Genomic DNA, 27,726 nt, shown 5'->3' on the forward strand with positions numbered 1-27,726 from the left:
GCGAATTTAATTTTTTTTGCAGATACCTCTTTACAAGCAGACCGCTTCAAAGAGTTGCAGTTGTTGGTAATCTTACGTGCATTGTAGTATAGAGTGGACTATGTATGGAAGTAAATAAAAATGTTTACAATTTTTGTATTGATCTTTTGAAAGAACAATCTGTGATTGTGTATTTTCAGTGTCCGTGTACCAACTGCAACTTATTTTCAATAAAGATTTAAAAATGAATAGACTTGGCCTGAAGACTCCAATAACACTTTATTTAATCATGTGAGCACATGGAACAGCAAACCTCCCTCAACAGATAGATGGGATCACTTCAAGGAAACCTGCAGTAGCACTTCAAGTTCTCAATCCCCTAAGTGGGGACTGTGTAACTGATAATACAGAAGAAACTAACTGAAAATAAAAGGAAGACCCAAAATGTTTCTTCAAAGAATGTGTTTCATCACTTCTGAACTTCGCAAACCAACTTAAGAGGCGAGAGGAGAAAGTTTATATCTTGACTCAAATGCTTACAAGTGTTATGGGCAGATAACATCAAAACAGGTAAGCATGTAAGTGCTTTCATAGTAAAAGTACTTTTTAATTGTGATTGCATGAGCAGTGGAAAAACACCACTCAGTTGCAAGGGAAATAGAGATTTTGAACTTAGAAACACTCATCTGAAAACATTACCCTTTGCTATGTATACATGCATCATATACACAATCATGCAACAAGAGACCGCCCCTTTGAAAAATCATTTTTCTCCCTCATTTCCGGGAATAGAGCTTACCCTGGGAATAATGGTATGAGATCAGGTATTCAAAAATAGCCTGAGTCATTTGAAAAGAAATAACCCACAGATAGCATGGGCTGGCATCAAGCAAAACGAATAATAGAAGGCAAAGATAATTAATTTCTGTAGCCAAAACTAATGCTTCATCAGCTCAAACTCAGTTTCATAGAAGTGCTGCTTAAATAAAAGCAGCATCTTAAAGAAATTAAAATTAATTTCCATTCCTATGTGTTAAAAATTAAACACGGTCTTCCATGACACTAAGATGCTACAGCTCTGAAAGTGCACTGCAGGAAAGCTTCCTGACACTCCCTCAGGGTCAAAGCTGCTGCTGGAGAAGTTGCTTCAGATGATTAACAGACCCTCCCAGCCCCTCCATTTGGGATTTATAGATGACAAGTGATAGGAGCACAGCTCCCCCAGACTGCTGTCACCAAGGGAGTCCCAGGAAGTAAAACATTCCTACAGTTCTTAACAGCTCTTCAGTGCAGACTGCTGGAAATGCACATAAAGGCACTGCAGAATAATAGAATGGTCAGTGACCAGCAGCAATGACATTCTAATGTGCTGTTTGTTTTGTGCTAACACCATTAACAAACCCAGGAAATCACACATGGCCATTGTTAAATAAGATGAGGGTGAACAAAATGCCCTTTGCAGAAAATAAAGCTTTGAACGCTACTTTACTACATGCACAACTACAAAGTAAGTTTCTTTAAAGACCACAATTACATAGGTCAGAGGCAACTTCAGATCTCAGGTTCAGCTAATCACAGAAAAAGGATCAGTCCAATTCAAGTAGTATAATTATTTCAGCTTTCAGCCAGGAATATTCTTTTCTATATAAACAGCCAGGTGTTTACAGCATATATTTGATGATCTTATTCACCAATGTAGCAGCTTCCATCTCTCGCCCCTACTCTCCATCATTCTTTGTGGCCACAAAGACAGTGTCTCAGCTGTCCCTTGAATATTAAGGAAACAACTGTGCAGCTGTTTCCACCATAGTGACATTGAATTTCCACCTTTTAGCTGCAGTGTATCTTGCAAGGTGGAAGGTGGCCACTTGCTTGACAAACCTGCAGTTTTAGCCTGTTTCCAACCAGCTGTTCAGGAAGCTAACATTTGTGTGTTAATAGTAGTCCAGTGATCCCTTCACACAGCACTTTTAGGCAGGGCTGCACTGAACTTCCCAATGCTAACCTGCAAAAGACTACTCAACTGGCCTGCACAGTTGGCTGCGCTACACTGTCAAACCTTGTTCCAAAAAGTGCATGTTTAAGATTGATCCTGTTTTATTGGTCTTTATGGAAGCTAACTGATGATTCTGCTGATTGCTTGTAAGGAAGGGAATTCTTCATCCTCAATATGTAAAGCTTTGTGGGAGGCCATGTCCTGTTGAGTCAGCACTTGCTGACACATGGGACAGATGTTGCAGTCCAGGTCAGAAGCAGAGTCCATTTGCCAGACACTCTTTTTGTTCTTTTTGGGTTTGTTTGGGCCTTGTTTCTCCTTGATTCTGAAGTCATTGTGTGCAGAAAGCAGTTCTTGCTGCTTAACTGCATCTGGCAGCAACACCAGTAACTCATTAAAGATTTTCATGAAGTTCTCTCCAAGCAGCTCTCGGCAGCTTTGGTAATACTGCGCCGCAGAAATCAGTCCCTTCAGTTAAGAGAGAATCAGGACAATTAGCAGTGAAAAGAGCATCTAAAGACCAAGGGTGAAATTCATCCCTCGGTACCTCTAACCACTCGATCTCACTGTTCATCTGTTGCCTCAATGCTCAATGGAGCTGACAACCAGGTAGGACCTCTTAAGTATTGCTAAGGGTTTCCACTACTTACCTGTCTGAAATGTCCAGAACAAGTTTTAAATTTATTGAATCTAGACTCATCACTTTGAAGAAATTCCTTTATAGACTGTATTAACTGAATGTTCCTTTGCTGAAAATTTTCAGGTATGAAATAAGAGCCTCGACAGGGTTTTGGCCTGCATTTGGAAAGAAAGTGAATTAATACTCCATGCAATGGAAAGAAATGAAAAGGGTCAGATTTGTTCCAATGGCCCTTGCCAATCTCTTACCAGGGGTATGCTACCACTTGACCCAATTACACTTGGTACTCCCCTTAGCAACATGCACCTCTACCACAGAGATACCAGAATTACATCACCTAAGGATTAGGATAATTTCTCATCCTGAATAGGAAGAACATTTTCAATGAAAGTTTAATCTTATTTTTAGACAGACAGGCCTGATCTGAAAACACACTTTGTAAATGGCTTACACTGATACAAGTCAGAGAGGCCTTGTGGCAAGTACAGCTGGGTAGCCGTGTTAGTCTGTACCCGCAAAAAATGAGAAATCCTGTCGCACCTTCTAGACTAACATTTTTTGGAGCGTAAGCTTTTGTGGGCAAAGACCCACTTCATCAGATGCATGTCGATGCATAAAGGCCTTGTGCACAATGGCACCAAAGAGGAGATATTTACAACAAGAGATGTCTGCACAAGGATGATAATCATCACATTAGCAATCTCAAAGGAAACAAACACCTGCCCCTCCCCTCATCCCACAGCAGATATGGCCAAACAGACCAGCCTTTGAAAGGATCACAACCAGGAGTGGCATATAGAGGTTCTGGGCATTTTATCAATTCCCCCACCAAAAGCACGTTCCCATATGCAGGCAAATATTTCTTTCTAGGAGTAGGTGGGTATTACAAGGTAACAGCGTACTGCAGCTCCTAGAATAGAGGCCAGTTCAAGACTAACTGCTCCAGCAATGAGGATTCTGATACACTGGACAGAAGTGGAATGGGCAAAGGCTTTTGATGTACTCTCATAACCCAACCCTCTGCACAAGAGCGTGGTGGCATGAGCTGGAACCTCCACAAATCCCCAGTCATGACAAGCCCACTTTCAAATTCAGTTTGACTTTTCCAAATAAGGGGGATGGGTGCTTACTCAGGGAATTTTGGTATGTTTGTACAGCCCTAGAGGTGGGCAGCTTTCCTTGACAGCAAGCTATGTTTCCCTTGATGAGATGGAGTCACTATCACTCTTCCCTGTAAGTTAAGCACTTGAGCAGCAGCCCATAGGAAATTCAGGTGTCACCCAGCTGATTAATGGGGCACCTGCAGTGGTAAGTGTGGATTTCTATTGGTGGTGCACATCCACCCATGCCTTGGTGCACATAAAATTGATCCTACCCATGGATAGAAAATATTAGAGGGAACCCTGGTCACTATGCAAGGTTTTAAGGATTGCGCACTGTAGAGTTAGGGACAAATGGGAAGGAGCCTCAGTCCCTCTTCCTCCTATTGTACATGTTGTACCTGTTAGGTATGAATCTGAGCAAGTCTATCTACAAAATGCTACTGACACCCACTTCTCGCACATCAGCTGGAATCTGACCCTACAACAGAGATCTGAATCAGGTCCTTACTTTCATGTACTGCTGGTCCCCTAAACCTCACCTCTTCAGGCTAATAGCCCCAAAGCAGCAGGCAACATTAACAAGCCCTACATGATGGAATTGCGAGACAGACTGCACGTAAATTAACATGAATCCTCAAAACTTTTTACTCACTCATTCAGAGATGTAGTGACAGGATCAGAGACATTGGTGGATGGAATAACAGTAAAACCTGGAGGTGGTTTACTGACAGGCACTGACAGTCCTGGAGGCGGAGGGGGATTCTTTAATAGCACCACAGAGTTAAATCCTAGATTAAAATAGCACAGAATTGAGAGGAAGTTAGTGCACAGTCTATGCTACGCAGCCCATCACTTCTCACTTACTCCCCTTCCCATCCCTCAAAAGCCTGCAGGTATGATACACTGCCAAACAGCAGAGACCAACGTATCTGAAGATAATTCAAACTAAGGGATTAATCTGTCACTTTACAAGTCACTGACCATGGTCATACGAAGAAATACAGACTGGCTGTTCTGACACGAAGTTATAGCCCTAACTATTGATTTACTGCTCCCAGCAAAAAGTTAAGTAGAAACATGCACCAGTGGAAAACATGCTTTTATGTAAGGGACCTAATGGCAAAGCTGCAGCTTTACTCCGCCTGAACCACAGAGGCTAATTTTCTAGAAAACTGTCATCCGGCAAATCACAGAGCTATGCTACCAACTTCTGACACGTTGCCACCTTCATGAGACCCAACTGCAATGTGCTACACTGGGTGTACGAGACACACGGACCTCCTGCAATCTGAAATAGTCTCTCCCAGCTCTCAACCTCTTTGTGACACCTTCTTCCAAAGCACAGTGTTCTTCCCTCCCATTTGGGTCAGCCTTTTGCTCTGGGAAAGTTCTGTGCATGATTCTCCCCCTATGTAGACAGCAGGACAGTGTTTAGGAGTGAACTGCCCTGTCTATTAGCTAGACACACAGACTACAGTAAACTACGCAATTCTGAGGGCTTGACACTATTGTGTTACTTCAGCACCATTGAAAGCAAGGGCATTACATCAGTGTAGAACCAGAGGAACTGATGGATCAAGCCTACGTGTAGTTATTCATACTGTGATCATGCTGCTAGGTACTGTTCACGCACAGCAGAAAGACAAAAACAATGAGAAATCCTGTGGCACCTTATAGATTAACAGATATGTTGGAGCATAAGCTTCTGTGGGCAAAGACCAGCTTCATCAGTAGAAAGACAGACTGTCCCCCTGCCACAGAAGAGCTTCCTAACTAGTCCCTGGAGTATCCCAGTACACACATACACCTGGCACTATTCATCGGCCAAGGGTTTTTCCTGGGCTAAATGTTTGTACTTTTGTCTCTAGCCCTGCGACCTAAAGGAAACTGCTCCCATTTTAAGAGTAATACCCACGAAAACCACTCCTCTGTCTTGTGCATTTCACATATCCCACTTATTTGAGCTAGTCAGAATGGCACTGACTTTTTGCAAGGATTACCTGGTGGTGGCATTCTAGATGGTCCCGAATTCCCCAGTGCTGGGAAGTCTTCCTGAGATAAAGGGCACTGATTAGTCACTGGAGGCTTTTTAAGGCCAGGTGGTTCTTTGGATGCACTACAGATTGCTACGGATTTTTCCAAGTGACCATTTGGGACAGCCGTGGCTTTGTCAGGTGGCTGAGGATTTGCAGAGACACTTGGACTCTGCTCAGGTTCTGCCAATTTTTCCAAAATGGATGCAGAAGGCAAGCTCTCTGCTAGCAGCTGGGGGGATGACGCTCTCTGCCTCTCAACTCCCATCTTCTTTTTCTTGCTCACTTTAGTAAAAGTCTGTGAGGATGAAGCTGCCAGCAAGGAGGATACATCAAACATCGTCGGTGTATTTCTGATCTCCTGGGTTGTCAAGCCACTGCCACTGTCTTCATCATCTGACGGGGAGAGTTTACTGCTTTTCCTGCTTCCTTTGTTGCTGTTCGAGGGGGCCGACTTTTTGGCTGGCTGGTTTGAACTGGGGCTGAGGGAAGTGACAGCTTTAACGTTGCTTTTACTGGAACTGCTGCTCCAGGCAGACGTGACATTGGTCACTGTTTTAGCATTAGGCTTCATTTTGGACACCAGAGCTGGAAAGTCCTCCTCTTGAAAAGCCGTTTTCTTGGCAGCAACTGTGTATGTTAAAGACACCCCAGAAGCAACAGTGGGTGCTGCAGAGGAAGAAAGGCTTGGGAAGTCTTCAGCCAGCATCAGTGAAGCTGAACGAAGGACAGAGCTGTGGGAAGGGAAAACAACACAGTGTACAGCAGTCACCAGCCCCAAACAGAGGCGGCACAAATTCACCAGGCAGAAAAAGCTGAACATCTCGTTGAAGTTTTCCCACAAAAATACTCTCATTTGCAGGAGAACAGTCACAGACAGGTAGCCATGTTAGTCTGTATCTTCACAAAACATTTACAGGAGGCACTGAGATGCACAGGTGACTGTAGTTAAATGCGTGTGCACTTACAAATAAGTCATGCGTTACAAAAGCCCTCACACAAAAGATGTCATACTGCAAGTCTAGTGGGACTTCAGCAGCACTGTGAGCAGAAGCTACCACCAGTTTTAGAAGGGCATTCCAGTAGCAACCAGCTTTGAGAGGGTCATCTGGTAGCCCTTTAGCTCCAGAAAAAGTTACACATCCATGCTCACAGCCCACATCCTGCAATATATGTTGGCTATCCACTGGGGGAGGGGGGTCTAAGAGGATGGGATACTTGTCTGAAGTGACCTTTAGATCAAGCAGGACATGGGAACTGACAGTCTACAACTGGGTAAGCAGTCTGAGGCGATGTTCGTAGTTTTCATAGCCAGAATTTAGAAGAAGGGGGAGTGATTTCTCAGAAAGAATTTAACTTCGACTTATCTGTAGAACTATTATCCACCAAACTCAGACCCCAAGTGAACTCAGAACCCAGCCCTCACTTTGCTGTGCTCTTGCACAAACTTACCATGGCAGAGGCCCTGCAGCTGTGCTGATCGCTGGAAAGTCATCTTGGCTTAAAGCACCGTTAGCTGCTGCTTCTTTTGGAACTTTGACAAAAAGACCAAAGAAATGCATTTAACCAAAACTGATTCATTTCCACCTGGAAGCTATCAACCAGCACACCCTAGCTGGTTGCGGTTTTGGCATTTTAGGCCACTGTTAATGGGGACAGCTTTATCCCGAAAAGCAGACATGCACTTTAAACTGTAAAAGTGCACTTTTGCATTCTGATAACTACATTTTCTAGTGTTTCACCATGTATATTGCAGCAGATTAGCTATAGAGAAGAATGACACCAAGCCACTGATTCACCTAGGACAGGTTTGATTCTTGACTCCAAATACAACATCGCTATGTACCTGGATTAATGCCATACAAATCTTCAATGTATTTTAAGAAACTGCACTTCATGAACACCTAGCATAATAGGGTTGGTTCAGATTTGCAGCAGGCTTTGCAAGCAGGTGCAACTGGTCCTTTCTATTCACAATCTTATTTCAAATGGTTTTACAATTTTTTTTTTAATTTGCATAACAGGAATGTGTCACACTGAGGTTACAGAATGGCATTAAAATATCAGCACAGTAAAAGCCATGCAGTCCAGAACTCATGCACACATGTACTCGGCACATTCTATTAACCAACACTCAGGGCCAGCTGCCGCAGGACGGTCGCCCTCAGTTGGGACTGGTTGCACTACTGGGGTTACCAGCAGAAAGGCAGCCCTCCCAGCCCTGGAGAGTGATGCAGCCCCAACACCACTAGGGTCAGCCAAGTGAAGCCAGATAATCAAGCTTCTACTGTACTAGTACGTGTTTAAAGCTGAAAATGACCTCACTTGAAAAAAGCACCACATGGCAGGCCTCAGCTGTCTGATTCTAGCAATTTTACACCAATATTGAAAATTGACTTCTTCACCCTGAGGACAACATCCAGTGCAGAGAGGATGCAATCTGTTCCTACCAGTGTCTGTATGCCATAGCACGATGTTGTGCACTTTAGTTTGATTATATTTGGCTGTACAGCAAGTCGCATATATTTTGGTTGTTCGAGTATTCCTGCTCAGATCCATTGTAAATATGAACATGTGGCTGGAATCCCAAAGCAAGGAATTACATCTGGATGTGTTTCAAGCTGGGCCTGCTGAGCTGGTCTCTATAGTGGCCAAAATCAGCTGTTTGCCATGCCTTCCGCAACTATTTGCACCATTGCCCAGGCCCGTTGGAATTCTCCACAGCCATTGGGACACATGCAACTAACCTGTGGCTTCATTTGAAAGCTTTGGCACTCGCTTAGTGTTAGACACGTCTGGGTCCTTCGATTCTTCTTTTTTACCTCGACTGCCATCTTCTTTATCCTCCACCTGTTTTTTTTCCTCTTGCCGTTTTGCAGCTACTGATGCCCTGACTGCAGCTGCAACATCCCGGTCCTCTTCTTCCCTACAGGACAGGACAGCCTTTTAGGTGAAACAGAAAGGACTCTGGGCACTCAAGCACCTTTCTCCCACTCTACCTCTCACCTTCAAATTTCACATTCAAACTACTTTATGTCAACTGCCTTCTGCTGCCACCTGCTGGGGAAGGTTGCAACTGAAGTTCAATTTATATTGTCACATTCAGGTTTAGGCTGTAGTAAAACAAGGAAATATTCATGTACCCCTTTTCAATTCCCCATATAGTGATAACCAGTAGTTAAGTGTACTGCAGCAACCAGGACAAGAATATCAGAGTTGCATGGGATGTCTCCCCCATTCATTTTCAAGGTATGAAAACTTCATTTGTCCATCCATGTAACTCAGTGTAATAAGGTTCATCATGAACTTCCAACATGCAAGAGCCACATGTGACACATCAACATTCATGGTGCTTGGAGATGGATTTTTCCAGTGAAATTACCAGTAACGAACACACCACTGACAGCCCAGCAACAAAGAAGAATAGACATACAGTAGGTACAAAGCTCTTAGATAGTGTGTGGATGAAAGAAGACTTAGTGCAATTTAATGTCAATACTTAACCCTCTTCTTTCTCCAAAGCACTCAGTCTGGCCAACCAGAGATCTGTTAGTCCAATGAAAAAGTATGGCCCTTAGAATAGAAGCTTAATGACTGACCAAACCTAAAAAGGTCCACTACGCCTCCCAAGGCATGTCAGCTTCTAAGTAGGACTTTCCAAAGTAAAGTTTGGAATAAAAATAGGAGATCCCAAGCCAGAAAATTCTCAGTTACACTAATCCACATGCTGGAGAGTTCAGGAAAGCTTTAAATTACAATGCTCAATTCCTCTGGCAAGTCCAGAAAGTGGAAATTTCATGTAAAATCCTACATTTACCTGTGTGCGCACGGTGTCAAGATTTCTAATGAAAATGAGTTGCAGCCTTATGTACGAAGTTGGTGTCGCAGCTTCCTCATTTCCCCTCTGCCCACCCACCAAAATACCATCACTAAGCTGGGAGTAAAAAAAGAAATCTCAGTAGGTTATCTTGTTCAGTTCCCTGTACTCAGGACAAGGTTGTGTAATGAAAAGACCATTCCTGACAAGTGATTAAGAACAGAGGAGATAAAACTACTCATAATGGAGATTCCACAACCTACGCAATGTATTCTAGTTCTTATCTACCCTAATAGATAGTAGCTTTTCTCCTAATGTCCAGCCTAAACTTCCCTTGCTGCAATTTAAGCCCACTGTTTCTTGTCCTATCATCAGAGGCTAAGAAGAATAGTTTTTCCTCCCTCCTCCTTTTAGCACCCTTTTAGGTACTTGAAAACTTATGTCCCCCCTCAGTTTTCTCTTCTCCAGTCTAAATAAACCCAATTTTTCCATCTCCTCATAAGCTGTGTTTTCTAGACCTTTAATCATTTTTGTTGCTTGCCTCTGAACTTTCTCCAGTTTTTCCAAATCTTTCCTGAAGTGTGGCATCCAAGACTAGACACTGTACTCCAGCTGAGGCTTAGAGCAGAGCAGAATAGAATAATTATATCTAATCTCTTGCTTACAACACTCCTGTTGACACATTTCAGAATGATGTTCACTTTTTTGCAACAATTTTTACACTGCTGAGTGATATTTGAGTTGTGATCTGCGATAATACCTAAGTCCTTTTTCACTTCTTCCTAAGCAGTCATTCCCCATTTTGTATTGTGCAATTAATTATGCCTTCCTAAGTGGTGTACTTTGCATTTGTCCTTATTGAATGTCATCCTACTTACGTCAGACCATCTCTTCAGTTTGTGCCGATCATTTTGAATTTTGAGCCTATCCTCCAAAGCACTTGCAACTTATCCTACCATGGTATCGTCCCGCAAAGTTTATAACTCTTGGTAAGTTTATTAACGTTTAAGAGAGAAACCCTCAGCATAGGTTCGGCTGCACACTGTGCTACTCACCTCTTATATCTCCAGCTCCCTCTTCTGTTTTGCTGTCCTCCTCGGAGACCCGATCTTCCTGCTCGTCCCTGCCTGTTATATCTGTCAACTTCTTCATAATCCTCTCCACCTACAACACCTGGCCAGGAGACACGCCCAATCATTCTTTATTTTTCTAAATCTAGAAACCTAACACCACTGCCCCACAGTTAACTGGTTAAACGTTAAGTTTAACCAATTAACTGATTAAACAGGGGGACGGAGGAGAAGTGGGGCAGCTGGGAAGGCTACTCCAGCATGGTTAGGCCGAAACCCTTGCCTGCGACATGCCACAGACTGCTGTGGACCAGGGTTGCTCTGACCACACTGAAGTGCCTCCACCTACAGTGCTCCTGGGCCTGCCGCAAATGGGGATTCCTTCTCCTCTGCCGCCCCATGCACAAACTGTGCTCCCAAGCCCACCACCGATGGGGGCTGCTCTGGCTGTGGGCGCAGAGAGGGTGGAACAGCCCCCGGCCTGCAGCAGGTGGGTGGTCTGCTCCAGCCCCTACCATTAATGGTAACTGGAAAGCCTCATCCACTTAGGGTTAGGCTTACCAGTTAACCATTTAACTGCTAAATATACTTAGTACAAAAAGATGTTTCCTGATCCTCAATCAGCAACCACTGATCTTTATAAAACCATCTAGCCTTTACCATTATTGCATTAAAAAGTGCTTAGCCATTTATGAATTCCATATATTACAGGAATTATGATTCAAGTTTAGCGCAAATTTCTATCTTGGTACACAGTGATGTCTATGTACAGCTTCCAATAAAGTAAAAAACTATCCAGGTACCTTCACACACACACTTAGTGCCAAATATATCCTTTGGGTACAATGATTATCATTTCCTTAATTCATATTTCCTGCACCCCAAGCAAGTCTGAAGTAGATCAGAAAGTCAGCCATGAAAATCCCTTATTTTGAAATGGGATGTAGTGAGTGTTCAGTCCACAAATGAACAATTTCCACATCCTGTTTCTGAAAACTTCAAAAGCATTAAGAAATAAGAAGGTATTTTGGCACCTTATTCTTTCCAGTCTGACTTACCCTCATTCCTCCGTTGGTGCCTGGGAGCATAGTTGAACTGAAGATCTATCTGTCGGTTCTGTCTGGCCTCAGCCCTGTTTTTGCTATGACACGCTGTTTTGTGTGCTTTGTAATCAATTTCTGTACGGAAAGCATGAGTAAATTGTTCTGTACTGCACTGTCCCTCTTCGCAAAGGAAGTGCTTTTCTCGGAAGTGTTCGCGAAGGTATTCATAATCACTGGGAAGAGGGCAGACGCTGGTTAGTACAATGGTGCGATCAACTTAAAAGAACTGCTCACTCATTCTTTAAAAACACTGAGCATTGTCAGTCTGTGTCGCAAACTCCAGAATAGTGACCTTCTGTACAGTAAACCCTCAAAATGCACGACTTCATGTTGTGCTTAACTTGCATTAACACAAGTTAAGCACAACCAAAAGCTGCTCTGTGGCTGTCTACCCATCAGGCTCCCTAAGCTGGGGGAAGCCATGCAGACAGACTGCCACTGGGGGAAACCAGGGAGAAATGGCGCCTGGCTCCCAGAGTGGATCTAATTCTTGTTTTTAGCCTTCATCTGAGAAGAAACCTTAAAAAAATGAACTGGATATAAATGAATGAAAGGCTGCTTGAATCTGCAGAAAGCCTGAAGCAAGACCTAACGTGAATTGTCACATTTATCTTAGTGTGTTAATGGGGAGCCCTAAAGATAAGTTTAAATGCCAGCAGTTAAAATGATCTGCAATGAAACAGTCATCAGTAATATCCATATGATGTGCCTGTCTGATAATCCTAAACCACCCATATGTCTCCCTAAATTTCACAGGCTAATTTCTAAAACATGGCTCAGTGAAAAACCTCAGCCTTCCCTTGTGAGAACTCAGTACCAGCAAATTCACTAGCAATGGAATGCGAGGGAGCAGAAATAAATACGCCGATTTGAAACATGAAAGCAAAGAGCAGGTGCTGTAGCTATTAAATGCTTAATCACAAACTTCCCTTCCTTTATGAAATGTAAATATAGCCATAGCTGCTCAGCATTTCCAGTCTGCCACTGAGTTCAGAGGGACTGTCCCTTGCCACATCCCCTCAGGCCAATTCTCTACATAGCATGACATGACTAGTCTCTCTCACTCATAGCTACAGTTTTATATAATTTTTAGAGCTTGATGACTCTGTTTGCACTGATATCATGCTAAGCAAGCCATACATCCCATTTTCAGCACAGCATGCCTCTGTTAGTTTGACAAGAGACAAGCAAATGAACAGGAGGGTCTGTCAGTCCCAGGGTTCCATCCTCAATGTAAAGTAAAACGACAATCAAAGCAATCTGCTCACTCTCGCATTGAGTGCCTTTGGACAGCCCACTTTCAGGGTCTGAAAGTAGATGCAACCAGCCTTCCCTTGAGATTTAAATCATAAACTGAATTAAGAAAGACCCAAGTCCACCACTCTCACAAACCTGTAATATTCCTGAGCACCATCTGAATCACAAAAGTGGCAGAAATAGTGATCTCGTCTCAAGTGTTTCAGTAATTCGTCGTTGTCTAAGTAACGCTCATCACAGAATTTACAAAGGGGATGCCCACGATGAGATGTGTCGTCTGGGTCCCCACGTATTCGATGTCGTGCGAGGTCTTTGCGGGAATACCACTTACGTTCGTATGTAAAGATCTTAAAGAAAGAATTACCTCATGTCAACACAGACCTATGTGGTTTGCTGAAGAAGTAAATCAGGTTCTACCAATCTTGAAGTCATTGACCGTTGTTTGAACAGAGCAGTCAGCTCCACTTTTACTCCTAAAAAATTTTGTTTTATGTGCTAACAATGTAGCAAAGTTTGGATCACATTCTGTAGCATACGTCTTTAAATTGAAACCATCTTCTGAAAACACTTAGCATTCTGCCTACCCAAGACTGAGAAAATGTAAAATGAAGTGAATCAGCTGTTATGCTCTTGATAATATTCTTCATACAGCTACTGGGTGCTACGCCTATATATAAATATTGGCTCAGGGCACAACAGCTGCACCACTAGCCAATATCTTGTCACTGCTGGTAAGGAATTTCTCTAGGAAGACAACTTATAAAACCGAGGACACTAAAAAATACAACATATATACAAAAGACATTAGGCATTGAAATTTACATTGTCAAATACTGATGATCAGCATATATCTTATCTAGATCAAAGGTCTGGAACTCCTCTTGGGCAGGGATTACTTTGGCTTCATTAACATCAGCAGACTGGAGCAGGTCCAGTTCTCAGTGGAATTAGGACTTTCTTGTCCACAAACTCTGCCTGTATGTAGTTCTCCAAAATAAAAATATTTATGAAGTGTTTGGCAAGTGTAAAGAACTGTACAAGTGGTAACTATTACTAGTGCTCTGGTTTCTTATCAATCTAGCTAAGATTTAGTATAAGCCAGACAGGTCATAGGCCATGAAGAAAAAGTCACAGAAGTCATGATCCGTCTGTGACTTTTACTAAAAATATCTGTGACAGAATGGGGATCTGCAGCAGGGCAGATAGGAGCTTTGGTGGCTCCTCCACAGGTTGGAGTTCTGAGCTCAATGGTCCCCAATCCCCAGTAACTTGGAGCTACAGGGGCTCCTGACACCTGCAGCGCCAGAGGTGCCATTCCCCCACCACCCCTCAACTGCCTACAGGGCCGCCAGAGGTGGGGGAGATACCTCACAGCTTCCTTCCTCCATGGAGGACCCTGCAGCTCTCGAATGCTGCAGGCTGCAAGTCATGGATTCCATGACTCCTACAACATCTGTGATTAAATCATAGCCTTATTTTTCAATAACCATCTACAGGCCCATTGTTCCTAATGCACTCTAAGTGCCCGTGGCCAGCCTGTTATTTCTTATTCAATTTCAGCAAAAGTTTAAAAAAAAAAACAACAAAATTGTGCATGAAGAGTACCAAATGTATTTTCTTCATGCTCTGAAGGAATTTCTTTCCTCCACATTAACCAGCACTGGCAAGTGTCAGTCATATTGGAGGTTAGATGTTACATATGACCTTTCACCAGTAGCTGGTGATTTTAGATGAACTCCTGTGCTTGAGCACCAATTTATACTGAGAAACGTCAAATTTAATCTTTCAGATGGTATAAAAGTATTGACTATCTAGCTCTGAACAGACTTGGACTTCTATTAAATCGTACCAGTAACCCTCTGGTCTTAGTCTGATATTCTGCACATCACAGGCCACAGAACAATGGCCATTAAAAACAGACTCCATGCAGGAAAAAAAAGATAGCAAAATATGCCCATGGTATAGTGACCTGTCAAGGTTAGAAATAACTCAGCTTTCCAGTGGAATCTAATGCGGCAAAACAAGTGTTGAAATAGTCACTGATCGCATTGCATGTGAGCAACTTAAATAAAGCAGTTCTGAGCCACAGATAAATATAGGGTTCATCCCCAGCGTCACCACCACTTTATAGCAAGATACAAGAGACCTACTTCTGCATGGCCACTTGGGCTGGTAAAATACATCTGTTCCTTTCAAGTTGTTCAGGTGATTTCTCAGATACGTGGACTCACTGCAAGATTGTAATACTTTCAATACTGTTTTGTTCTTATGGAGGACTCTGGAGTCCTATGGTGCACCATGTTATCTGAACTGGTGCTGAACTTCTTCAGAATTAGTTTTGGTTTTTGTATTAGACACAAGAATCCCCCCGACCCTCCTTCTCCCAAAAAAGAATGAGAGAAGTTCTACAGAAAGCACATCTTTCTGATGCGACTGAAAGCAGGAAATTAGATCCATGACATTAATGCCTACCTGAGTGAAGCAAATATTAATATATTTAAAGTTGGCTCAGCTATATATTAGACTGAAAGCCTTAAATGTCATTAATTAACCTATTTATGACAAATTATGGTTATAAAATGCTGCAAAATCACTAACACACAATTGTTGGGACAGAAGAACTCTCTCTTAGGTCTTTTGGTTCCATTTCTCCACTGTGTTCTCTAGTTGATTCTGCCCCCCTCTCCAAGAAGTATCCTTCAGCTTACAGTTACGCAGATTCACATACAATGACATAACTTTTTCCCCAACCCTAAAGCACATTTTTTATGGCTCACCTTCAGGTGTTTAACACACAATTTACAACAGAAGAGCTCATGCTGTTTTCTCATGTGTTGTTCCAAGTCCACAATGGTGCTGAATGGACGCACCTCTGGACAGAGAGGACATTCATGCTGCAATAGCTTCCTAAAGGACAAAGATATTCATGGAAGGTTTATTCAGGACCCTTTAAATGCTCTCCTGAAAAACTACACTTCAAAAAAAAAAGTTACACTGGAAAGAAAAATATTTTATGACCAACAGCGTTACTTTCTTTTAGCAGTCTCATGAATTTCTAACTCAAGGAGGTAGGACTATGCTTATTCCAAAATTAACCTCAACCTTTCCAGAAGCAGAACTGAAATAAACTATATGGAACCTTGAATACCAGGAGGGGAGCAGCATAGATACTGCTTGAAAAATTGATGCAATATTAGAGTGCATGGCCTATGAACTGGCTGAAACATATTAGAGAATCCTAACACAAGAGTGTGCGCCCCCCTTTCTCCAACACTAATTGTAAGGAGTTTGCAGTTTAATTTGTGATTTGTTCAAATCCAATCATGTTAAGCCTCTTTGGCAGATAACAACTTATTGCAATACTTTACCGGCAGGTTGAACTTCTCTGGTCTGGCAACATCCATTGTCTGGCAAGACCACAGATGTTGCTGGACCAGAAAGTCCCAGCTGCATATCTGGTCAGTGGGCCAGGAGCTATTCCTGGCTTCCAGAAACCTCTGTGACAAATCATTTGTCCAGCTTTCAAAAATGCGACATTTCCAACCAGACACATTATAAAATGCAACTCCTCAGAGCAATTTTATTTAATTAATCAGAATATTTCCTCGACTTCTCCTGTAGCCATTTACTAATAATAGGGGGCAGCAAGCAATGTATTTCTGGGAGCACTCAGTACAGTAAATCTTGGTTAATCAACCCCTCCCAACTGAAAAAACCTCATACAGTTAATACAGCAAAATCCCACAACATACTTCCATTTTGCATTCTTGGTCAGAAGGCTGCCAAACCCACCCTCCAATCCAGCAAATGCCAAGCTGTAAGAATACACCAATGAACCTCCACAGTCAAGTTCTTGGACCAAGCAACGCTGAATGCGTTGCATTAGTCTCCAAGAAAAGGCTGTGATGGGACTGTGAATAGGCTTTAGGAAAATATGCTTATGACTATGACATAACTGGAATAGGCTTTATGCCAAATACTTCACATGAGCTATCGCTGGAGAGTTTGTAATCTACTGAATATGATTATCCCATTTGTATGAATGTATCATCTTTGCAACTCAACTTAGGAATATGAAGTAAATCTGTGTCACTAATTTAGTCATGCTACGTGAGGGCCCTTAGTGATACTCAAGACCATTAATGGTCACTTATTCAGAACAATGATCTGTAAACAGACTTGTTTTTCCTGTATGCCTGGGAGGAGGGGCTATGGCTGAGGAAGATTACCAAGAGGAAATCATGTCACCTGATGCTAGGATCCATCTTGGATAATGAAAGTGAGATAAAAGTTCAACCTGAACACACAGGATTCCTACCTTATGAAAATCCTATTTAAGGGCAGAGATGAGAGGTAATTTACGTGGTCAGTGAGAGGGAGCCCAGATTCGAGAGGGCTTCTGGTCTGTGAAAGAAGTGTATTAGAGCAATTCTGAGGGTGAGATATTACACATAGCCAGTTTCTTCGTACATTAAGCTTAGCTGGTGTGTCCTGTTTTATTTTGTTTGACAACCTACATTGTTCAGCGTGCTCTCTCTTATGACTGCTTAATCCCACCCCTCATACTGAATAAAAATCACTTTTGTTTAATAAAGCCAGTGTAAGTAAGTGTTACCTAGGGTAGAGGAGGTAAGGAGTCAGGCATTTCTCTCTTTACTTAAGAGGGCAAATATGAGCTTCCTCTACATAAAGTTTTACACAAGGTAAGATGGATTTATCTGGTGTTCAGGTGAATTTGGGTGCCAAAGCAAGCCCCTTTAGCTGAGCTGATCTCAGCGTCCACATTACACTGAAAAGGGATGTGTCACTGCTGAAGCAAGCCAAAGAGCCTGGCTCAGCAGGGCAGAGTTGAGGGATGCCCAGGAGAGTAGAAAGGTGGGTTCAGTTGTATTTCAGCACATCAAATGACAAGGAGCTCCCAGTGACCAAGCCTGTCACAAAGTTATTGGCTGCATTTACTCCCAAGCCCTCTACCCTTCCACATCGTTTCCCCTCACTTGTCTTTCCATTTAGCTGATCCCTCCTAACTGAATTCACATACAAAATCCCAACAAACATGGAACTAACAGAGCATTTGCATCCCTCTCATTGTTCATTCCACCTGTGTTACATCCCTTCTCCTCACCTCTATCTCTGTTGTTTAGATAGCTCTTCAAGACAGTGACTTTCCATCTTCTACTCTGCATGAGGCACCGTACAAAAGCAATGGGGCCCCTTTCTCAGTTGAGTCTTACACAGAGCCCTGCCCAGATACAAAATTTCTATCTGCATGCACATCTGCAAAAGTGAACCACGGATATCTGCACTGACATCCATGGATGCAGACACCCACAGATATAAAGCAGATATCCGCAAATTTGTAGGATTGCACATACAAAATTTGTATCTGCATCTATCTCTGAACAAATGAGCTGCAGATATCTGCATCCATATCTGTGGATATAAAGTAGACATCTGTGACTTTGCAGGGCTCTGTATGTAAGTATTACCATAATAAACACTAGTTTATTGATACTCGTCTTACTAACATGCACAGCATGAGTAAGGAGGAGAGGTCACTCTTGGTATCTTGCTTATGGCTGCACGTGGCAGAGGGGGGAAGTGACTTTTAATGACGAATCACAGCTTCTAGATTAAGTATCTGAAGATCTAGGATTTCAGACTTAAGGACGTGTTTGTTTTGCAGCCTCTGCTCTCTTGCAAATTTCCAGATACTCTTTCAGTTTTCTCCCCTCTGCAGCATGATACAAAATGCACACATTGCAGTAACATTTCCACAAAATGAGTGTGCACGGTTTTACATAAGGACAAAATACTGTTCCTCTTACATGCTGAGGACAAGATATTGTTTTAGAGATGTCATGTTAAAACCACAGACTACCTGATGTACTCACTTTCCTGGGCCTTTTTTTCTAATAGTCTACCCTCATCTTTCTGAACAAACTTAGTATGCCCAGACAACACCAGGGCTGTCAGGCTAAGGCAAAACCACGGCTACAACCAAGGTCATCTCTTAGATGTTCTTCCTGTATCAAAGCCCACTGCTCAGATGACCCAAGGACAAAGGAAGGGGAAAAAGGATTATCACGGGCCTCCCTACACTTTATAAATATGCATGACTCAAAGATGCTTTAGACAAAATGCATCACATAACTTATCAATGTTAAAGTTGCAATCTGCTGAATGTGTATATTCTATTTTTGTGCATGCATCATTTTTGCACGTGAAGTTAAACACATGGGGTGCATCCACACTAGCCAGCTACTTCGAAGAAGCTGGCACGTCGAAATAGCATGCATCGTGTCTACATGCGCCGTGCGCCATTTCGACACTGACATCGACGTTAAGCAGTAAGACATCGAAATCACTATTCCTATCTGAAGATGGGAACAGCACCCTACTTCAACATTCAGTGTCAAAGTAGGGTGTGTGTAGATGATCCGCGTCCCACTACATCGAAATAACAGGGTCCTCCATGGCGGCCATCAGCTGAGGGGTGAGAGACGCTCTGTCCAGCCCCTGCGGGGCTCTATGGTCATCATGTGCAGCAGCCCTCAGGCCAGGGTTCCTGGCTGCTGCTGCTGCAGCTGGGGGTCCATGTTGTGTGCAGGGGGTCTGCAACTGGTTGTCGGCTCCGCGGACCTCATGCTGTACAGGCCAAGTGTGTCTGGGAGGGGCCTTTTAAGGGAGCAGCTTGCTGTTGCCCCAGAAGGGCTAGTCCAGCCTGTGACCTCGTCCACAGGCTTTGCTGGTCCCTTATTTCGATGGGGAGCGCTGGTGTGTGTGTGGACACTCCGCATTTCCTTCCGGGGCAGCTCCTTTCGATGTTCCCTGTCGCTATTTCGACATTGAACGTCGACGGCACCAGCCCCAGAGGATGCGTAGATGATACGCATCCAAGTAGCCTATTTCAATGTTCTTACTTCGAAATAGGCTACTTCGACGTAGTGTGCTAGTGTAGACGTAGCCATGAAGTGTGAATCTGGTTTAATGTATTGATGAGAGTTGTTAGGTATACTTATGGAACATAATGGCTCAGTACTCAAACCAACCACCTCTGAATAGTCTTGTTTGTCCTGTAAGCCCAAGCTGTGGTTGGTCCCAGAAATGCATGTGCCCAGGCCCCCTGATGCTGAAATCAATTTGGGATTTGGCACTTTTCCACTTGACATAAGAAAAGCTTGAACTGAGCACAAAGAATATCCGCCTTGGGCAAAAGGGAAGCAAAGGGGTGGCAGGGAACCAAACAATAGGGACAGCCACCAGAGACACATCCACCCCTCCAAGATTCCTGCTGGAAACATCTAAGACTAAACAGGGAAAAGGATCAGACTCAAGCTAGAAGGCTACTTATCTTGTGAAAGATGCTTAGAACAACTGTTTAGGGTATGAATTTTCATGTAACAAATGTTTTAGTGGATTAGGATTAGCAGGTGTTTTTTATTTATTTTAATTTTGTAACTTATTTTGATCTGTCTGCTTTTACTTGCAGCCACTAAAATCCTACTTTTTATATTTAATAAAAACACTTTTGCTTATTATCAAGCTCAGTGTAAATAACTGTTACTGGTGGGAAGGTGGGGGGCGCAACCACTCTCTCTTTCACTGATAAAGGGATGAAATTACAAGCATTCTCTGTGTAAAACTTTCATACAGGGTGAGATTTGAGGTTTTGGTCTACTTTTGGGGCTGTATTCCTCGATACTGAAGCCTGAATCAGCCTCTATGCTGTTCTTCAGGGGGGCAGTAACCCCAACTCTGTACCTTGGCTGGAAGAGATCAGAGCTTCTGGTCCAGCAGGCAAGGTGATGGAGGCCTCAGGGGGCAGGAAGGCAGGCAACATCAGGGGTTTATTAGCAAATCAGGGGACAGCCCCCAAGGGAACTTCTGTGATCCAACCCATCACAATGCTAGGATGGAGAGGAGAATGCCATATTTTACCTATACAGTGCAAAAACTTTTCCATCAGCAAAATAGATGTCATATTTCTTCTCATACTGCAGCTGATTAATTGGTATAGCTGAAAAGGATGTAAGCTTCCTTCCAAAGACTACCTGCAGATAAAAAATAGGAAAGATTATAGAAAGCATATGAAATTGTATGTTATGTAATTTTGGTCTACATATGCTCACCGTCATAAGCTAAATTTGTTAGTAATACTATTAAGTGTGTATAGAATCCCAGATACACTGAACACCGTTTCTCACCACACTACCCCAGCGGGCTGTTGAGAGATAATACAATGAACTTTCAGGACATAAAAGATTGGGGATATAAGCCAGGGTTTCATCAAGGAAACAAGCTATCAAGAAGAAAAAAAAAATGCAAAAAAGATTTTTAAAGGATTAGTAAATTCAGTTGCATCTTGTGAAGGATTGTTTACAGAGAAACTAGAAGCCCAGCAAAGAGGAAACATTCTCTTCCCTCCTAAACAGCCAGCCAAGAAACAGACAAATATGAAGGAATCACACCAGTAATGCAACAGCCAGAACCATCTGCAGTTATGGTGGAGAATCACCAACTGATTTGCAGTTGACACCAGGACTACCGCTGTTCATGAACTACCTTGCAATATCTCCTTACCAGCGGCTCTCAGGTACAGTGCGTGTGTGTACAGCATGCTCATTACGAGTCTACTAGCTTCTTCCAAAATAATTTCATTTAACAAAAACAATCCTATGACATGTCCCTGAATGTGCATATGACTCCAACATGTACGACCCGTTTTCCTACTCCACCATTCACTACGCTGTCACTCCTCTTTAAACCTGCTTTCATCCACTTCCAACACTATGTTGAGTCTATGACCATTACTTTTGCCACTTTGCTCTGCATTAATTAGTGTGTGACCAGACCAGATTTAGTCACTCTGACTTTCCTAACTGCCTTCACCCTGTGCTCCATGGGAATTAAAACAAGATCTTCAACCACCAGAGAACAAGATAAAGCTGCAGAAGATGTATGTAATCTGGATAAATGTTAACCTCATATCCATATCAATCTCTATTAGCATCATGTCAATATCCCTAAATAGGATTTTAAATAAATTGGTATGGCATACTATAGTGTTAACAAGTTCATATAGTACTGAGGACAAACAAACAATGGATGTCCAGCTTCCACAAACTCTGAGTCTATTACGCACATGGACAAAAGATCATCATATTAGTAGAACAGCCGGAGTGACTGAAATGCAGCCAATCCAGATAATTTACCAGGGAGGAGTTCTTCATTTGGCAATGCTAAACCAACTGTTCAAACTTCATTTACCAGCACTCACAATTCATTTCTAAAATACTGCTTTTATCTTTCTACGCGTGTTAATTCTTACTCCTTAAATGGCTTGTATCTTTCCCCACATCAGTGCTGCATAAACTATAAAAAACATTCTGAAGGCTTAGAATTTGTAATTGTAAATTTAAGATTCTTGAAAAACAGCATGCAACTCCGGAAACTGAAATCTTATTTATAGCACAGAAAGAAATAGTGCAAGCTTCTCCATCCTGCCCCATCAAGGTTCCTTGGCTCTGACCTAGACTATCCACCCTTCAGGTTAAGAAGGATATTGAGTCTCCATTCAGCTTTTTTATTTATCTATGGAGACTGCCAATGAAGAATGTTGATTTCAGTGTTCTTAGTTATGTGAACATTTTTCTTTGGGAACCAGACTGAGATCCTTCAAACTCATTCCATATCAATTACCACCCATCAAAGGTTCACTATGAACTCTGGCTGTATTTAAACCGCCAGCACAAGGATGAATGGTCAATTAGTTCCCTGGTACTTCCAGTCCCCCAAAATGATATTATATTCTTAATCGACAAAGAGAAGCCCCTGCTGATACTGACATGCTGAGAAAAGTAGATTGAAAATACCGTAAATCTAACATCAAGTAAGGACAGACCACAGAATAATGAAGTAAATATGAATGGAAAGCTGAACTGCAGACGGAAAGGGTAATACAGTGATGGGAAAGAGAATTATGTCTACAAAAATGCAGAACTGGGAAAGCAACAAGGAACCCTGACAATGAAGAAAGCACCGTGCATTAGTGGCAAATAGTTTCTGTCAGGGGAGATCATCAATGTCTTTGGAGCCAGTTAACTGAGAAGTTCAGTATAGGTTGAACTTCTCTTGTCCGGCACCCTCAGGACCTGACCAGTGCCAAACGAGAGACTTTGGCAGACTGCTTACTGGTCTCTTAGAAAACATTTAAGGGTAAATTATAGCTAAGTAACAGCACTGAACACAGAGACAGGACTGGTGGCTGGAAACAAACTTCGAGGGACCACAGGAAACTTCGCCACACTCATGGTACATGGTCATCTGGCTAGCTAAAATAATGCCAGTTCACAGATGTTGCCACACGAGTGTGTGCCGGACTAGACAGGTTCAACCTGTAGTTCAACACAATTCCCATACCTTTTATCGCTATGTTTGGACAAGTCAAAAACTTGCTGAGAGAAGAGGCAGAAATTCAGAAGAGGTTAGTTGGGCAGAAGATAGCTAACACACAGAGGCTGTTCCAAAGTCACCCAGAATAAATTCACAGGTCAGAAAACCCAACACCTTTCACTGTCTCCGTTGTACATTTGAAGTAATAATAAAAGGATACCGCACATGCTGAAGCATTAGCTATGTTGCCTTTTTCACTGACCCAGAAATCTCATCCTCTCTAAAGAAGTGGCATGGGAGAGTTCTCTTATCCTTAAAAACATAAGATAATTTGCCACCTTTTTACATTGCTGCTCCCTTACCAAACTCTAGAGAGATGTTTCAGACTAAGAAATGAGATTACTGGATCTGGGTGACTTGATCTTGTGCACTGTAGTAGGATTTGGCAGTACTGATTTGTAAAAAAGGGATACATTTTAACATACGAAAGTACCATAAATAAAGTTGAAATATGCCTTCCTTTTTAAAGAAAGTACTATAGAATCCTCCTACTTGAAGTCGATAGGTCACCATCAAGATTTTTTTGTAATGCAGGACTTGAGCAAGTCCATACAAAGCATATAAAATACCTTCTCCAAGCTTAAAACCAGAGCAAGAATCCAGCAAGCACACAGACTTATCAGTGTATCCTTAAAACTAACACTAAAGAATAAAGACAGGTTGACTTAAATATTTAACATAAAAATCATAGAAGAGATATAATTTCTTAATATCTTGCTCTTCCACACCCTTCTCTTTGGATTTGAATAGCAGTTGCACCACTAGAGGCAGAGCTCAAGGCCAGGCAATATGCCCAAGCATGAAGCTAGAAAGATTTTTCTATGTGAAAGAAATTGAAAGGAGTTGTCTCCACCTACAGATCTGATTTAGCTAACAAACTACTCTAGGCTCCAACATCTCCACAGTCTGACCTCCAGCCCAAATTAATTTTTTCACCATCCCAGGGCCCACAGAAGCAGAACCCATGTCCAGAACAGTGGCAGCTCCTTGACCATATGTGACTGTGCCATCAATTCTCTTTTTTAAATAAGCTATCAGAGTAGTAATCTTTATGGATAGGATTTCTACAATTCCTTAAATCCAAACACACTTATTCCCAAATTGGTGGATGTGTTAATGAGACACCACTCTTCCTCAAGCTAAATCAGCACCTGTGCTACTGCCTACATGCATCCTGGCATCTAGGGTGCAACCAAACAAAAGAGGGAGGGTCTTGGTCTCCACCCTCTTAATATAAGGCAGTCTTGTTCTTTATTACATTAATTAGCTTTTATAGTTGTGACAGCTTCAAACACCAAGCAGAACAAACAGATGGTCTCTGGAATTATAAATAATAATTAGCCCTTCACCGTGGGAACACGTTACCATATTTAGCAACAGAGGATTCTCCATACTAGATCAGCCAGCAGCAGAGAACACTTGACAGTTAAGAGGAAGACCTTATGTCCTTGCTAGTACTCAGCTGACTGTGCAGTGTTGTGCACTTTGCAGCCCATGAAGATTTGTTCCCACCCCTGCAGCCATGTGTTGTATAATTGGAGACACAAAAAGTGAATGCCCCAAAGCTTGAGTCCCACATTCCAGCCCTCCACCCACCCTACATATCCACACTGCTCACATAAAGCAGAAGAGACCACGCAATGGCACAGCATTGACTAAAACACTCCCAAAATACAGAGGAAAACAAAGAAGCTAGTTTATTTGACCTTTCCTCTATTTTACCTTTCTGCAGCAGCGAGGCAGGCTGGGTTGACACCCCCAGCCCGACAAGAGTGTACGCGTGGGAAAAAAAAATCACACCCTGCACAGCCACATACAGCCCTAACCCTACCTGCGGCCCGGCCCCAGCCCAGCCTGTTACCCATGAGATCGCTCCGACCTCCCACCCCGCCCACACCAGAGCGCCTTCCCCGCCTGCTCCCGCACACCCCTTTCCCAGCCAGGTCTCCCTCTCACCTAGCCCCGTACTCCTCCGCCCGCCGCCTCCCCTGGCGCGGCCCCGGTACCCCCCTTCCGGCCCGGCCTCAGCTGGCCCTGACCCGGCACCTCCCACCCTCACGCCGGCCCCACCTGGGCCTGGCCTGGCCCCGGTACCCCTCTTCCGGCTCAGCCCCACCCCACTTGTCCCGGCCCCGGCCCCGGCCCTGCTGCCTTTCCTCCCCGCCGGCCTCACGACCCCCCGGCTCTCCTATGGCCCGTCTCCTGTCCCGCTCCCCCCACGCCGACCCCCCTTCCGGGCCGCGGCCTCACCTGGCCCAACTCCTCCCGGCACACGGCGCAGTACCGCACCCCGCACAGCGCCCGCATCCGCACCGAGCAGCGATAGCAGATCGGGTGGTCGCAGCGGCCCAGCGCCACCACCTCCAGCTCCCCGCAGCACAGCACGCACAGCCGGTCCGGGGGACCCGCCGCCGGGGACGGCGAGGCGGCCATGGCGCCCCGGACACGCCGTGGCCTAGGCCGGCTCAGCCTAGCAACCGGCCCGGGGCATAGAGATCCGGCCGGCCTAGAGCGCCGCCCCAAACAGCACGCCTGTCTCTGGCCGGCGCTCCTCCAACCATAGAGATCCGGGATCGCGGCCCAGAGCGCCATTGTCAGCGCCAGCCGCGATCAAGGAGATAGGTCTAGAGCGTCGCCTCGCCTTAATCTCGCTGCAAAATGCTGCTCCGGGATCCGAACAATAGAGTTGCAGCCTAGAGCGCCTACCTCTATCCCAACGCCTTTTCTACTCGGGACCACTAACCACAGAATTACTATAGAGTGTCTCCGCTGGCAGGGTCCCCTCTATCCTTGGCTGAGTGACCTCCGCTAAGTTGGAGACCTCCTTGTAAGGGACATTTTAGGGGCCTCAGGGCCAGAATCAGCTATTTCTCATCAAAAGGTGCAAGCCTACGACTATGGTGACCCAGTGTAGGAGAGACGATGGGTTTTGCTGACGCTGCCTCAAAGTCTGAGAGTGGCCAAAGAATACCAGGAGAGCTCACAAGTGGCCTGTGCCTTCTTCGTGCCTGGCCTGTGACATGTCCCTGTTCCAGCAACAGTCACACACACAGGGCCTTGTGTTGTTTGAGATTGGCACCTCAAACCCAACCTCAGCCTTTATCCTTTGGGAGCCTGGGCACTTGCTTTGTCCCCTGCCTACAAGTGAAATAGTTGGGATTTTCTCTTCAGATGAATTCACCAGCTCCATCCAGCCTCGAGGATTTCCGCTGCCGTTGGATAGGACAGAAAATGTTGACATCAAATACGTTTAACCAGAAAAGTGACCAGTCCTCTATGTGGAGTGAATCCAGGCAACACTTGCAAAAGGGAGTATTCACTCTGGACTGTGCATCCTTGCCCCATTATTCTAGTCTCTGCATTTTTCATGTTTGGTTTCCACTCTGGTTCCCAGCACTATAATAATCCAAAAATGTTCCAAGGCAGCCTTGGAGAGCTGAGAAAATCCCTGAAATCCTGTATCTCAAGCTTTTGGGGATGATAGGTACAGCATTTAGTCTATAAATATATTTTTCACAATCTGTGATCATGTTTTGGGAGCATTCTCACCACACTACAGCATGATGACCAGTTAACATACTTTGTTTATGTTTTGAAACAAGTTTTAATCCTATTGTGATGTGAAATATCAACACAAGCTGACAAACATGTTTAGCCCACAATGGACAGCAATATCAGCAATCCGGCCTCTCAGTCTGATATAATACTGAATGTGAACCCTGGCCAGCATGTATAATCTACTGCAGTGTTCCCAAACCTGGGTGAATGCAGAGGTCTTCCAGGGGTACATCAACTTAACTAGATGTTTGCCTAGTTTTATCACACACTACAATAAAAGGACTAGCAATGTCAAAACTTAAATTTTACACAATTACTGGTCAGCCTGGCCTATATACTATACAATGAAATGTATGTACCATATTTATCTTCCAACTGATTTATAGCTTCATGGTAAAAATTAGAAAGCAATTTTTCAGTAACACTGTGACACTTTTGTGTTTTTATGTCTGATTTTGTAAGCAAGTAGTTTTTAAGTGAGGTGAAACTTGGTGTGTACACAAAACAAATCAGACTCCTGGAAAGGATAGCCTGGAAACTACAGGATGCCCATATTTTGAATTTAAAATATTTTAAAACATTTTTAAATGTAGAAAAAATGTTATTGACAATAGTGCTACTGCTATAGATCCTAAGAACTATATCATGTGAAGCACCACTAAAACATTGTTTAAATCAGTATTTCTTAAACTTTTTGAGGCCATAGAACACCAAA

At 43.4% G+C, this 27,726-nt stretch overlaps 1 protein-coding gene across 1 annotated transcript; it reads right to left on the minus strand.

The window, feature by feature from the left end:
* Window positions 1-238: 238 nt before the first annotated feature.
* ZNF598 (zinc finger protein 598, E3 ubiquitin ligase) lies at window positions 239-25,932 on the minus strand. The gene is made up of 12 exons (XM_075010274.1): window positions 25,704-25,932; window positions 20,940-21,052; window positions 15,776-15,905; window positions 13,134-13,345; window positions 11,697-11,914; window positions 10,624-10,741; window positions 8,499-8,677; window positions 7,204-7,285; window positions 5,719-6,485; window positions 4,371-4,506; window positions 2,626-2,770; window positions 239-2,443 (listed from the first exon to the last, which is right to left on the minus strand). The coding sequence occupies exons 1-12, from the start codon at window positions 25,884-25,886 to the stop codon at window positions 2,096-2,098; spliced, it is 2,631 nt and encodes an 876-aa protein (XP_074866375.1). The 5' UTR covers window positions 25,887-25,932; the 3' UTR covers window positions 239-2,095.
* Window positions 25,933-27,726: the final 1,794 nt, after the last annotated feature.

The sequence above is a fragment of the Carettochelys insculpta genome, chromosome 16, assembly GCF_033958435.1.
Source record: "Carettochelys insculpta isolate YL-2023 chromosome 16, ASM3395843v1, whole genome shotgun sequence".
NCBI classification, from domain to species: Eukaryota; Metazoa; Chordata; order Testudines; family Carettochelyidae; genus Carettochelys; species Carettochelys insculpta.

What these genes read in the sequence shown, in the direction of transcription:
- ZNF598 (XM_075010274.1), bottom strand. Translation starts at nt 25,886, where the DNA reads ATGGCCGCCTCGCCGTCCCCGGCGGCGGGTCCCCCGGACCGGCTGTGC. An exon ending in GCACCAACGGAGGAATGAGG is followed by an intron (nt 10,742 to 11,696) that starts GTAAGTCAGACT and finishes TCTCCTGGCCAG; the next exon opens with GTGTTGTAGGTGGAGAGGAT. An exon ending in GTTCTGGACATTTCAGACAG is followed by an intron (nt 2,444 to 2,625) that starts GTAAGTAGTGGA and finishes TCTTAACTGAAG; the next exon opens with GGACTGATTTCTGCGGCGCA.